The 11556-nt window shown below is 50.8% G+C and overlaps 5 protein-coding genes across 5 annotated transcripts; 2 read left to right on the top strand and 3 right to left on the bottom strand.

Moving 5' to 3' along the window:
- Window positions 1-38: 38 nt before the first annotated feature.
- Window positions 39-800, top strand: AA0111_g904 (hypothetical protein; the record flags this gene model as incomplete). The annotated part of the gene is made up of 1 exon (XM_028655554.1): window positions 39-800. The coding sequence occupies one exon, from the start codon at window positions 39-41 to the stop codon at window positions 798-800; it is 762 nt and encodes a 253-aa protein (XP_028511121.1).
- Window positions 801-894: 94 nt separating this feature from the next.
- Window positions 895-6921, bottom strand: AA0111_g903 (putative helicase; the record flags this gene model as incomplete). The annotated part of the gene is made up of 2 exons (XM_028655543.1): window positions 895-6494; window positions 6546-6921. The coding sequence occupies 2 exons, from the start codon at window positions 6919-6921 to the stop codon at window positions 895-897; spliced, it is 5976 nt and encodes a 1991-aa protein (XP_028511120.1).
- Window positions 6922-7270: 349 nt separating this feature from the next.
- On the top strand, window positions 7271-8109 carry AA0111_g902 (hypothetical protein; the record flags this gene model as incomplete). Its single annotated transcript, XM_028655532.1, has 5 exons — window positions 7271-7291; window positions 7350-7445; window positions 7522-7591; window positions 7641-8020; window positions 8074-8109. The coding sequence occupies 5 exons, from the start codon at window positions 7271-7273 to the stop codon at window positions 8107-8109; spliced, it is 603 nt and encodes a 200-aa protein (XP_028511119.1).
- Window positions 8110-8263: 154 nt separating this feature from the next.
- On the bottom strand, window positions 8264-9907 carry AA0111_g901 (hypothetical protein; the record flags this gene model as incomplete). The annotated part of the gene is made up of 1 exon (XM_028655521.1): window positions 8264-9907. The coding sequence occupies one exon, from the start codon at window positions 9905-9907 to the stop codon at window positions 8264-8266; it is 1644 nt and encodes a 547-aa protein (XP_028511118.1).
- A 319-nt stretch (window positions 9908-10226) lies between these two features.
- AA0111_g900 (hypothetical protein) lies at window positions 10227-11492 on the bottom strand (the record flags this gene model as incomplete). The annotated part of the gene is made up of 1 exon (XM_028655510.1): window positions 10227-11492. One exon carries the CDS (start codon window positions 11490-11492, stop codon window positions 10227-10229), a length of 1266 nt encoding a protein of 421 aa, XP_028511117.1.
- Between the last annotated feature and the right edge of the window lie 64 nt (window positions 11493-11556).

The following is an 11556-nucleotide window of genomic DNA, read 5'->3' as shown; positions in this document are numbered from 1 at the left end:
GCCGTGACATTGTGCTTGCACCATAATCACAAGACACTATGGCCGCCAACTACGTAACATCTGCACTCGAAGCTCTCGGCTTTGATGTTCAGAGCTGCTGCAACGAACTTGCCTTCTGGGCCCTAAGAGCAGATGACCACCCGGACGCCTACGACGCATGGAACGCAGCCTTCCACCATCGCAACACACCTCCCACTGTCCACGACGTCGAATGGTGCAACGCGCTCGAACTTATCGGCCTAAGCCTGCATATCGACAACCGCTCCGCAGAAGCTGGAACATACCTCCAAGAGGCGCTCGTGTATAAGGAAAGGACACTCTCACACGGCAATAAAAGAGTGTATGAATCTCTTGTTGGGGTTGCGAGAGCGTTAGTCGCTCGGGAAAAGCACAAGGAAGCGGAAGCGTACCTCCGACGTGCGCTTGATGGCTACAGACGGCTGTTTCCCGAGGAGAACAAAGAGTCGTTGCAAATTACCAGTGAGCTTGCATATATACTAGCGTGTGAAGGCACATCTTGCTCGATACGGGAAGCGGAGACATTAGCGAGGCAGATGTTGAAGATGAGAGAGAGGGTTCTAGGAAGAATGCAGCAAGAGACGGTAGAAAGTGTATGGATATTGGGGTTTGTAATGGAGAAGGCTGGGAGAAGAGGGGACGCGAAGCATCTGTACGAGAGGGCGTATAAAGAAGGTCCAAGACTGCTGGGGGAGAACCATGTTGATGTTCTTGATTACAAAAGTGATTTGGAGAGATTGAGGATAGACGACGATGAGGTTATACAGTACTTGCTGTTGTGAATTGCACATTAAACTACATACGCGCATTGATGTTATGTATTCCTCTGGCGTCACGCGTATGTGATGTGGAAAGCAGGTTACTGCATCCGCGTCACTAAGCCTTTTCCTTGCCCTTCCCGTAAGCATCAACTAAAGGTGCTTCAGGCACTTCAACCCCCTCAATCTTCCACTTCATACCCAGGTACGAGTCACTCAACACGCTAATATCCACCTTCTTACCCTGTGCTTCCGGCGGCAGCGAGACCTTGGTAGAAGCCTGCAATCTGGAGTGTGCACCTCCAGATGTATTTGCGCTGCGTCCACCTCGTCCATGTCCGCTATTCCTGTTAGGATCAGGCCAATTGACACGTTTCAAAGCGATGATCTCGTCAGTATTGGAGTACGAGATGATGGCGAAGAAGCCCTCTGTCTGCGGCTTCGGGTATCGTGGAGCAAAGATGCGTATGCCACCTTGTTGCATTCTAGCTGGATTCTGGCGTGAGATCCTGAAGTCCAAACCGAGCGCATTGACGTTGCCTAGATCGAGCTTCAAGACAGGTAATCGAGACACAGGCTCCATGAACCTCTTGATGCCAGTGTGTGGAACACCAGCGAACTTGGCTGCCCGTTCAAGCACTGCGGAAGATGCAGTGGTTGTCTCAATCAGGGTCTTTGGACTAGCTTTGGGATGTTCGAGACGTTTCTTCTCCTTGTCGACTTCCACACCTGCAAAAATCGATAGTGGCCCATCGGTCGGCCAGCGAGCAGACTTGATAGCCTGGAGGATCGAAATCATCGTCTCACACGAAGAAAGGTAGCCGAGTTCAGTGAGTACATCGATCGATGCCTGTACGATACGAATGCTCTGATCCAAGACACTATTCAAATCACCGACATAATCTGAGATTGGCAAGTCGATGCGCGAGAAGTGGGCTTGCAGGAGCAAGAACGACTTGACGTGTGGATCCCACATGGGTAGACCAAAATCGTCCGCAGGAATTGGGAGAGCTTTCGACAGCTCAGCATTAATGAGGTCCTCGTTATGGCGGACAGGTAGCTCGTCATATTCAGTCGCATGTGAAATCCACGACAAAGCATCCGAGAAGGTTGCGTCACGCTTGACGTTCTTTACAAGGTAGCGGATTGTCTTGTGGCTGAGATAGTAGTAACTCATGATCTTGCCGAGTGGAGTTGGGTCTACTTCGCCTGTTGGCTCCACAACCGCGCAAGACGACTCGTCTAGTTCACAGAGAGAAGTCTCGACCAGCTCTACCATATAGTCGTTGGCCAAGGATTGCGCGGCTATCGTGTTGTGCTCTTCAGCCGAAATTTCAAGTCCATAGAAGGATGGATTCTTATGTAGACGACGGAAGAAAAACGTCCAAGTCAGATAGTCCAACGCGTCTTGCTTTGTGGCAATGGTACCGGCAGAGATCTCGGCGCCCAAATGGTTATCAAGCACTTTGTGCAGTGACGACTCGACGGGAAATCCAGTATGCAGGAAGTGCTTGTAGAACTCCTTCTTTGCATCTTGCGTGAAGATGCGGGCGATACCCGAATCGTCGAACTGAGGACGGCCAGCACGACCCAGCATTTGCAGCACATCTGTCAGATCCATATCTTTGTATCCTTCGGTTTTGGCGTCGAAGAACTGCGTGCCTTTGACAACAACAAGATGGGCAGGTAAATTCACACCCCAAGCAAGTGTACTGGTCGCGACGAGGATCTGGATCTTGTTGTTCGCAAAGAGCTCTTCTGACAGGGATCGATCAGTCTCGACAAGACCAGCGTGATGCAGACCAATACCAAAGCTCAGCGCCTCTCGCAGTGAGTCATCTTTGACTCTGTCGAGATTAACGGCCAGGTCGTCTTCAGACATGTGCAAGAAGCGCCTCGGGTTGTCTTCCATACCGCAGAAGTTGATGAGATCACGAGCTGTCAGACGAGTCTGGCGACGCGAAGCTACGAAAACAATAACTGGCTTTTCTGGTGAGTGCGCTTTGATCGCAAGGAAAGTAGGTCTGTTCATCGACTGCATAAGCGGACAAAAGCCCCGCTGTTGGGGGAAGCCGTCGATGAAGATTTCTAAGGGCACCGGGCGAACAGAATGCCGGAAATTGAACAAGCCCTCTTTGACACCCAGCCAATTTCCAAGATCTGATGCGTTGGCGCAAGCTGTCGACATGCCCAACAGGCGGATAGAGCCATCCTTCTTTTGCGATGCGATGTAGTTCATACGGGAGACGATGATCTCCAGAATTGGACCACGATCTCCACCCAGGAGATGAATCTCGTCAATGATAACCAGACTGACTTGGCGAACATAACCACGAGTCTGCCAACTACGACTGATACCGTCCCACTTCTCAGGGGTCGTGATGATGATATCGGCATCGCGGATAGTACGTGTGTCTGGTGTGTTGTCACCAGTCAATTCCACAAGCTTGAGACCCATTGGCCCGGCAAGTCGCTTGCCCCAATCTTGCACTCGTTCGCGGACAAGTGCCTTCATAGGTGCAATGTATACAACCTTTGAGCCTGGCTTTTCGCGGAACGCCCACCACATTGCAAGCTCAGCAGCAACAGTCTTTCCACTACCAGTCGGCGATCCAAGCAGAACATTGGCGGGGGTGTGATATAGACAGTGGAAAATTTGCGATTGCATAGGATTGAAGTACTGGAAGCGCTGTCCGTAAACTTCTTCCAACAAGGGGTTTTTCAACGCAGCGATTGGTAGAGGCTGGAGATTGAGCAGATCTGTGTAAACGCTTTCGGTATCAGGTCTGATGAGATGCTGGAAAGATATGGGATGAACCGTCTCTGCGCCCAGCCACCTATCAGACAAGACGCGAACGTATACTTGCGTAGGCAGAGGATCGGATAGAGGGATCGTGAAGTTGAGTTCGTGTTCATCGTACAGCTTCCTTCGTGAGAGGATGAAGAACTCGTGATGGTAGATCTCAGATGTCTCAGAGTTCTCTACCCAAATCCAGAACGACTCGGAAGTACCATGGTGCCGATCATTCCAAACGAAATCGGGTGTAAGGAATAGTTGTATCCGTAGCACATCCCTGTTGAGCGGGGCGATCTCAGATTCGATGCTCAGAGTTGGGAAGTTGTTCATAAGCTTGGCGATCACGCCGCCCATCTTCTTATTATGCACCATATCTCCTATCTCCATCGCGTCCATATCGCGCAAAGTCTGTATTGACGGGTATTTATGGTCGAGCGCACGCAGAACCGGTTGTGGAAGGTCATACTGATGCAGCGGATGCTGAAAAGACCAGCATCGATGTTCGATAGACTGACAAAGGCTAAGAAGTACCCGGCATTGGTAACCCCAACGCCGATTAAGCGCGATCATGAAAAGCGCACGCGCAATACGTGCAGCATTCTGGGTTATGTAATTTGTGTCCGAGGTTAGTGTGAAGTCTTCTAGTCGTGCTCGTGAAATATGAGCCTGGAGGAGATAGTTTGTCTTTCCATGCGATGTAGCATATCCATCCTTGACTTCTGTGATGACATGTCCTTCTTCTTTAAGTGCTGAAAGTTCCTTCTCTTCGGATTCACGCGATTGCACCTGGTCGAATTCGCCGCTCATGCTGACCATAGCCAAGGCATCGGCGTCCGTACTACGAGGCCGCATCATGGTGTTGAAAATCTCTATACTAGACTGCTGAACGTAATACTGACTGGCGATGCGCCCGACGTCTTTCGCTCGAAGATCTTCGGTGGTCTCGTTGAAGATTATCATCTGGCTTCTCTGGAGAATCCGCGCAGCGTCGATGATGAGCTTGCGGCGTCGTCCTACGAGCTGTGGGTCATCGCGGATCTCCGACCATTCGATACCATACATTAGCGGGCTCTTCTGCATCCGTACGAACAGATACGAGTAACCAAGCCATGTTACAGCTTCAGACACTGTGGTTACTGTACCCAAAGAGATCTCAGCATTGAGATTGTCTATCAGTTTGGCGGAAAACCTGGACTCGATAGGCTGTTGTTCGGTCACAGCGCGCATGTAATGATCAAGCCTGTCGTGTGTCGTACAAATGAAGCCAACACCAGTATCCTGAAACTGAGGTCGACCAGCACGACCGAAAATTTGCAGAACATCCAGGATACCAAGGTCGGTGAATTTTCCTTCCTGGGCGTTATAGACTTGAGTGCCCTTGATGAGGACTGCTGCAGCGGGTAAGTTGACACCCCACGCAAGCGTCGCTGTACAACAGAGCACCTTCAGCACACCCTCAGCAAAGAGACGCTCGATCATATTTCTGTCAGAACGAGGCATACCGGCGTGGTGAGTACCCATGCCTTTACCAAGCAGTTCACGTAGCTCTCGACCTTTTGACTGTTTCATGTCGCGCACAGCGTTCTCGTACCGAGGATGGTCTTGCGGGTCGAACAGGTCGGTACACTGCTCCTCCATAGCCATGTCGTACAAACGCCTAGCAGTCTTGACTGTATCTTTTCTCGAATGTACGAATACCATTATCTGGTGACCCAGCTTGAGCATCTCAACAACCTTGTCAAACGCGACCTTTTCCACATTTTCGCGTGACTTTGCAGAACCCGGCTTGCCCTTTGCGCCGATGAAATGTTGCTCAAGAGGAACAGGACGGAACGAAGCGTCAAAGTAAAACAGGCCAGCCATTTTGTTCACCCGCAGAAAGTCGGCTACGTCGACGTAGTTCGGAAGTGTGGCAGAGAGACCAACAATCCGGATCAGTGATTGAGTACTCTCGACTTGTCGTTGAGTACGTGCTACCAGACTCTCCAGAACTGCACCACGCTCATCGTGCAACATGTGGACCTCATCGATGATGAGCAGTCGTACTTTCTGTACCAACTCGGTGTCTCCGGTACTTTTTCTTGTGACAACATCCCACTTCTCTGGTGTAGTGACTATAATTTGCGTATCCAAGATCTCAGCCTTGGTAAGATGCATATCACCAGTAAGTTCGCGAGCCTTGATACCCAACCACGCCAGACGCTTTCCAAGCTTCTCAGTAACCTCTGCAGCGAGCGCCTTCATCGGCGCGACGTAGATGATCTTGAAGTCTTCCGTCATTACAGTAAAGTCGGTGGCATCCGGCTCGTCAATCGGGTTCGGCACAACGTTCTTGGCCACGGTGTTGAGAATTGTAAGCATGGCAGCGTCTGTTTTACCAGCACCAGTAGGTGCGCAAATCAGCATGTTCTCACTGGTCTTGTATGCAACTGGGTACACAAGACTCTGCATCCGGTTAAGTGTCTTGTAGCCTTTGAAGGTGCGCTGGCAAAGGCCATCCAGTTCCTGGATCTCCAGCAGCTTTCGGCCTACACCAACAGTGCCTACAGCTACTGCAGGAATCTCGTATTCTTCGTAGAGGTTGTTATCGCGGTGCACAGTGTCTGGAGGTAGCGCGTACTTCTTGCCATAAGCTGAGAGCTTGTTGCCAGCTTCGTGAGTCCGGTACACGTGAGGATATTGCGGTCCCGTTCGGTCCATAGCAGGCGCTAATGCAGCTGTCTTGTGCTCCCAGTCTGCTCGGCGCAACGCTTCTTCACGTTCGGCTCGAGTCTGTAAACGACCCATGACACCGTTGCCCTGAGCTGGAGTAGGTTCATGCAGGGATCGCATTATGTCTTTTCGATGTGAGATTAGATCCGCCACCAGGTCCAGCTCTCCGTAGCCTACAATATCGGCGAGCATCATCTGCAGCTCTTCGTCTAATTATAGTCAGTATACTAGGTATGTTGATGGTTGGTACGATGCGTTACCATTGCTATCACTGGATAAGATTGCTGATATTTGCTCTTTCAAGGCTCCTGAATCCAAGCCAGAACTGCTTCTGGCTACTTCGGAACATTTTTCTGCCAGCCATTGCTGGCTATAAGCTTCTGCTGTAACTTGTCCGTCGAGGAATTGGTCCAGATGGTCACTGCTGTACTCTTCCTCGTACTCATCACTGATGATATCCCAGATATCTTCACCGCTGGCGGTTCCAGAGAAATCGTCATCATCGAATTCAAGGTCGTCTCCGTACGCTGGCACCTTTTCAGCATCGGCAGGAAGATTGAGTTCGGCAATGGCTTTGCGCATAGCATCGAGCTGTTGGAGCCATTGGGCATGAGCATCCTCGACTGCGGGCGACATGATTGCGGTCTGCCTGGGTGTTGTGGTCAACGTGGTGGAAGTCTACGCGTTTGACCGCCTGTCACAATGGGGAGCGTGGTTTGCCTCTTTGGCAGGCTGGGCAGAATCGATGATGGATGACTGGGCTCCATTCGGCTGGACTTGCCCCGCCCCCGCGCATTAGCGCCATGACATAATCAGGAGCGCCGCGCCTTGCTGGCGGGACCGACGCATGATGCGCTATCACGGGCCTGTCGCAGGCACCTCTTTCGAGACCAGATAGCCGCAGGGCCCACACCTGCTACACTCTCTTTTGTCGTCTATCTGTACCCGCACCTTTACCTACAACTTCACACAAAAAGCCGCTAACATGAAGGTCGTCTACATTGGTGTAAGTGTCTCCTCACCGCCTTGGAGAAATCGCCTCGAGTCGCTAACAAAGTATGTAGGTCTGGAAGAATGAGACGAAACCCAGCGTCGAGCTGACATGTGAGCGCGAGCTCAGCTCCTACGGCCGCTTCACACGAGGAAGCATCAGCGAGTTCGTATGTGACAAGGCCCAGCAGATGGCCTAGGACCATGGCAGCATGGGAAAGACAGTCAAGCTGATGGGACGCGTAGATGTCGTTCTTTGCAGGCCAAGTCGCCGAACGAACAAGACCAGGACAAAGACAGGATGTGGAAGAGAAAGGTACGACACATGGCGCTCTTGCGCGCTCCTTGTCTAACAGCACCGTCAGACTACATTTTCCACGCCTACAGCCGCTCAGAAGGCGTTTGCGGCATCATAATTACCGATTTCGAATACCCCAAGCTTGTCGCCCATCAGCTTCTCTCCAAAGTCCTTGATGAGTTCGTTTCCAAATACCCCAAATCCGCCTACGCCTCCGCCACAAAGGACAGCCCGCAAATGTCTTTCCCCGAGCTCAAAGACTACGTACAAAAGTACCAGGACCCACAACAGGCAGACAGTATCATGAAGATTCAGAAGGAGTTGGATGAGACCAAGATTGTGTTGCACAAGACTATCGAGAGTGTGTTGGAGCGTGGAGAGAAGATTGATACCCTGGTTCAGAAGAGTGACGGCTTGAGTGCCCAGAGTAAGATGTTCTACACACAGGTATGTCGGGAATACGTCAAGGTTACGCGATTGGACGCTAACACCCTTTCCAGGCCAAAAAGCAGAACTCGTGCTGCATCGTTATGTAAATGCTGGAGTCGCTTTGCTGGCTTCTTGATCTTATTGGGGCGTTCACAACTGGACTTCATAGTCGAGACAAGTAATGCTGCATACCGTTTGCACTCCATACGAACAATACATTCCGTATTCCAGGGTACACATATATGCTAGTTGCGCCTATACCTAGCGCTCACTTGGTTTGTCAGGCTGACGACTCCCCATCCCGGTGGCTGTCGGTGTCGCGTGGTCAGGTTGGTGTTGTTGCCCTACGACGTTGATGACTTCATCATTTTCATTCCTTGCTAGATGCATCGGATCTGAGAAATCGTGTGCTTCGTCATCCGTTTCAGAGCTCGAGTCAGATGCGATAGAGTCTTGGTCGAAAAAGTCTTCCAAGTTTTCTCCTTGGATTGGCTCGATATTAGCATCTGAAAGGTCGCCGATTCGTCGCGCATGGGCCTCCAGATTAGTGCCCACGAGCGTCTCGAGCCTGTCCCAGCTGTCGAAATCAGTATCAGATCCCTCACTGTCAGGTGAGCTTCTCCAAACGACAAACAAATCGGTCGTAGTAAGCAATGTGTTAATCCAGGGCGCCTTCCAATCCTCCTGCATCATGCTGAACCATTCTTCGATACCCTTGATGAGGACGTCTTTAGAGTTCTCGTTGGTGAGCTCGCAGTAGGTGGCGTTCTTTTCGATCGGATCTTTGTCGCATAATAAAAGGCGGCATTGCCGTACATTGTACTCCCAGTCGTTGTTGAACGAGGTCTCAGCCCATCCATTGTCTTCAGGGCAGCGATGTGGGGACTCAGGGTCGTAATTGGGATGTCTCCGAGCATAAAGACCACATGAGCGATGTCTAGTATCCTCTGGTGTGTCTGGTGAGTAAGACAGGCGCTTCTTTTTACCCCTTCGAGTTGGTGTTCTGGGAACGATCTCATCGACTTCCGCTAAGCGTCCGGGAAACTGGACGCTCTTTGCGTACACCTCCATAGCTGCCCTGGCGCTATACGAGCGTGCAACTTCAACGTCCACAGTGGGATGTGCGGCCTCCCATGAAGCTTCTGAGAGCGCTATGTCGTCCAAGTTGTCAACGTCATTGACAAAATCGGTCTTCCGCTTGTAGTATGCACGTTTTCCAACCTGAAGGTCCTCGCCAGTACCACCTGGAGGTATGATACGCCAAGGACCGCCAGACTCCATCCATTTATCCCATAACTTTCCTAGAAGCTTAAGGTGAATTTGCAAAATGCACATAGAGCACCAAGTGATCCTGTCTCGCTCTTCGCCTTCTTCATTTGATTCGTTCTCTTGTATGTCTTCATATTCTAAACGGGGATCGCCGGGGTGTATTGGGTGTCTGCAACGCTCCGCCAGTATAAACCCTGCAAACGCTGTTTCTGGCAACTTGTCTTTCGAATCTGGAGGCCCACTAAGCACGACGCGCTGTTTCGCACGCCACTCTTCGAAGTCCATATGTTCGAAAGCGGTGGGAAGAAGGAGGTTGTCATCATCTAGTTCGGTAACGCCAAGGACAGTCTGGCGCCAGAATTTGTAGATTGTGAGTTCGTATGATAAGAAGAGCGCGGAGGCTTTGGGCTCAATCTTTCGTGACAGTGCCCCCATAAGCTTCGATCGCACGTCCAAGGCAGACGTAGGCTTGGTTTTTGGAAGGTGACTTAGTAGTAAAAAGCTCAGGTTGGCAGTGAAAAGCTGGTACCAAGAGTTGAGAATGGTATAGAGTTGAATGTATCTCTTTCGGTGCTTCGTATGGTTGTTATCTAAGGAAACAGGAACTGGAGCGCTCGGGTCAGGTGCAAGGTTCATGAGTTACCGGCTCCCTCCTACAATGGCGTTTGTTCGAGACGTAAGTTACATTCACTTTCACTGACGTCATACTCCTCGGTGACTTGCCTGGAATGCTGTTCATGCCTTTGATGGAGGCCAGAGAACACTCTTAATAAGAACAGCAGGAAAGCTCCTTGGTGGCTGAAGGGAGTATTCACAGTGTGCACTAGTGCGAGTAGCCAAAGGGTGCAACGAGCACAATGAGAGCCAAGATATACAAATATTCAGGTTATGAGAGTTTTGCACAGAGGAACAACGAAGCGCTTAATAGCCCAAAGGAGATGCTGGAGTTAATCAGCTACACTAACATGGTCCTCTTCGTACGACTGAAATCCTCCAAAAACTCTTTCGTGTCAGGATGATCTGCGCCACAACGCTTCTCGGTACCAATGTAAGCCCGCTCATATAATTGTAGAGCCTCTTCATATCGCTCTTGCTTGGAAAGGGTGTCTGCGAGGGTATGAACACCAACCAAGGTATCACAGTCATCAGCTCCCAGCAGTCTTTCACTCTCCATAACGAGGCGACGGCAGACAGCTTCCGCTTTATCGAGATGGCCTTGTTGGACAAGCGTCTCAGCGAGACTATTCATTGTCAGCAAGGCTTCTTGTCGCGCCTTCTCATCGAGGTCGGTATATATGTCGATGACGCTACGATATTGCGCCACTGCCTCGTCCAGCATGCGTTGCTTGATGAGCGATTCGCATAGAAAGTTCACACTCTTAATTGTCTCCGAGTGGTCCAGTCCAGATATTCTCGTCCTGTACTCCACAACCTGACGATGTATGTTCTCGGCTTCCGCAGCTTTGCCTTGCATGTTGAGCAAGGCGCCCAAAGCACGTAAGCCCTGGTACGTATCATTGGTCTCTTCGCCATAAGCTTCTTTCTGTATAGCGTGCACTCGTCGATGGATCGCTGTAGCCTGCTCGAAACGCTTGTTGTTCATATATGTGAGCGCAAGTCCGGCCATGAGCGACTGCGTCTCGATACTGCGAGGTCCATAAACTCTTTCGTATCCCTCAATCGTGCGCATGTGTATGGCCTCGCCTTCTTCGTACTTTCTCTGCTTATTCAATCGTGCTCCCAGCTGATTTGCACTGTCTAGTGTATCCATGTGGTCGGGGCCTAGCAAAGTCAGTCTGCCTTCGTATGCCCTTCGAAACATCTTCTCCGATTCGTTATGTCGATTGAGAACGCTGATCGCTAGACCGAGTTGGTGGTAACTGCGAAGGGTATCTTCACAATGAGGACCTTGAACCTCTTCCAGTGCTGCCAGTGCCGTGCGACCCATATCCTCTGCTGAGCTATAGTCCCCTATCACGTATGCAAATCGTGATATCATTTGGATAAGGGGTGCCCACGTCAGAAGCAAGACTCTATCCTCTGGCCGGTAGCTGGCGGCCTGCTGAGCATGCGGGAATAGGTACTGGCAGACCTGCCAGTTATCGTGTTCTGGCTTCGGAAAGCAATCTCGAATGATGGAGACATATCTTTGCATCCAGGCCTTCAGCTCTCCGTTGATGTCCAACCACCTCTTGGTAGTGTATTGCACTAGCCTGTGCATACTGAAATGACATCCGTCGATGTTCGTTCTGATAAGCGCAAAGTTTGTAAGCACTCTCCAATCC

The sequence above is a fragment of the Alternaria arborescens genome, assembly GCF_004154835.1.
Source record: "Alternaria arborescens strain FERA 675 chromosome Unknown contig_2, whole genome shotgun sequence".
NCBI lineage: Eukaryota > Fungi > Ascomycota > Dothideomycetes > Pleosporales > Pleosporaceae > Alternaria > Alternaria arborescens.
The sequence above is the reverse complement of the archived record's forward strand: the minus strand, read 5'-3'. Positions and strand labels throughout refer to the sequence as shown.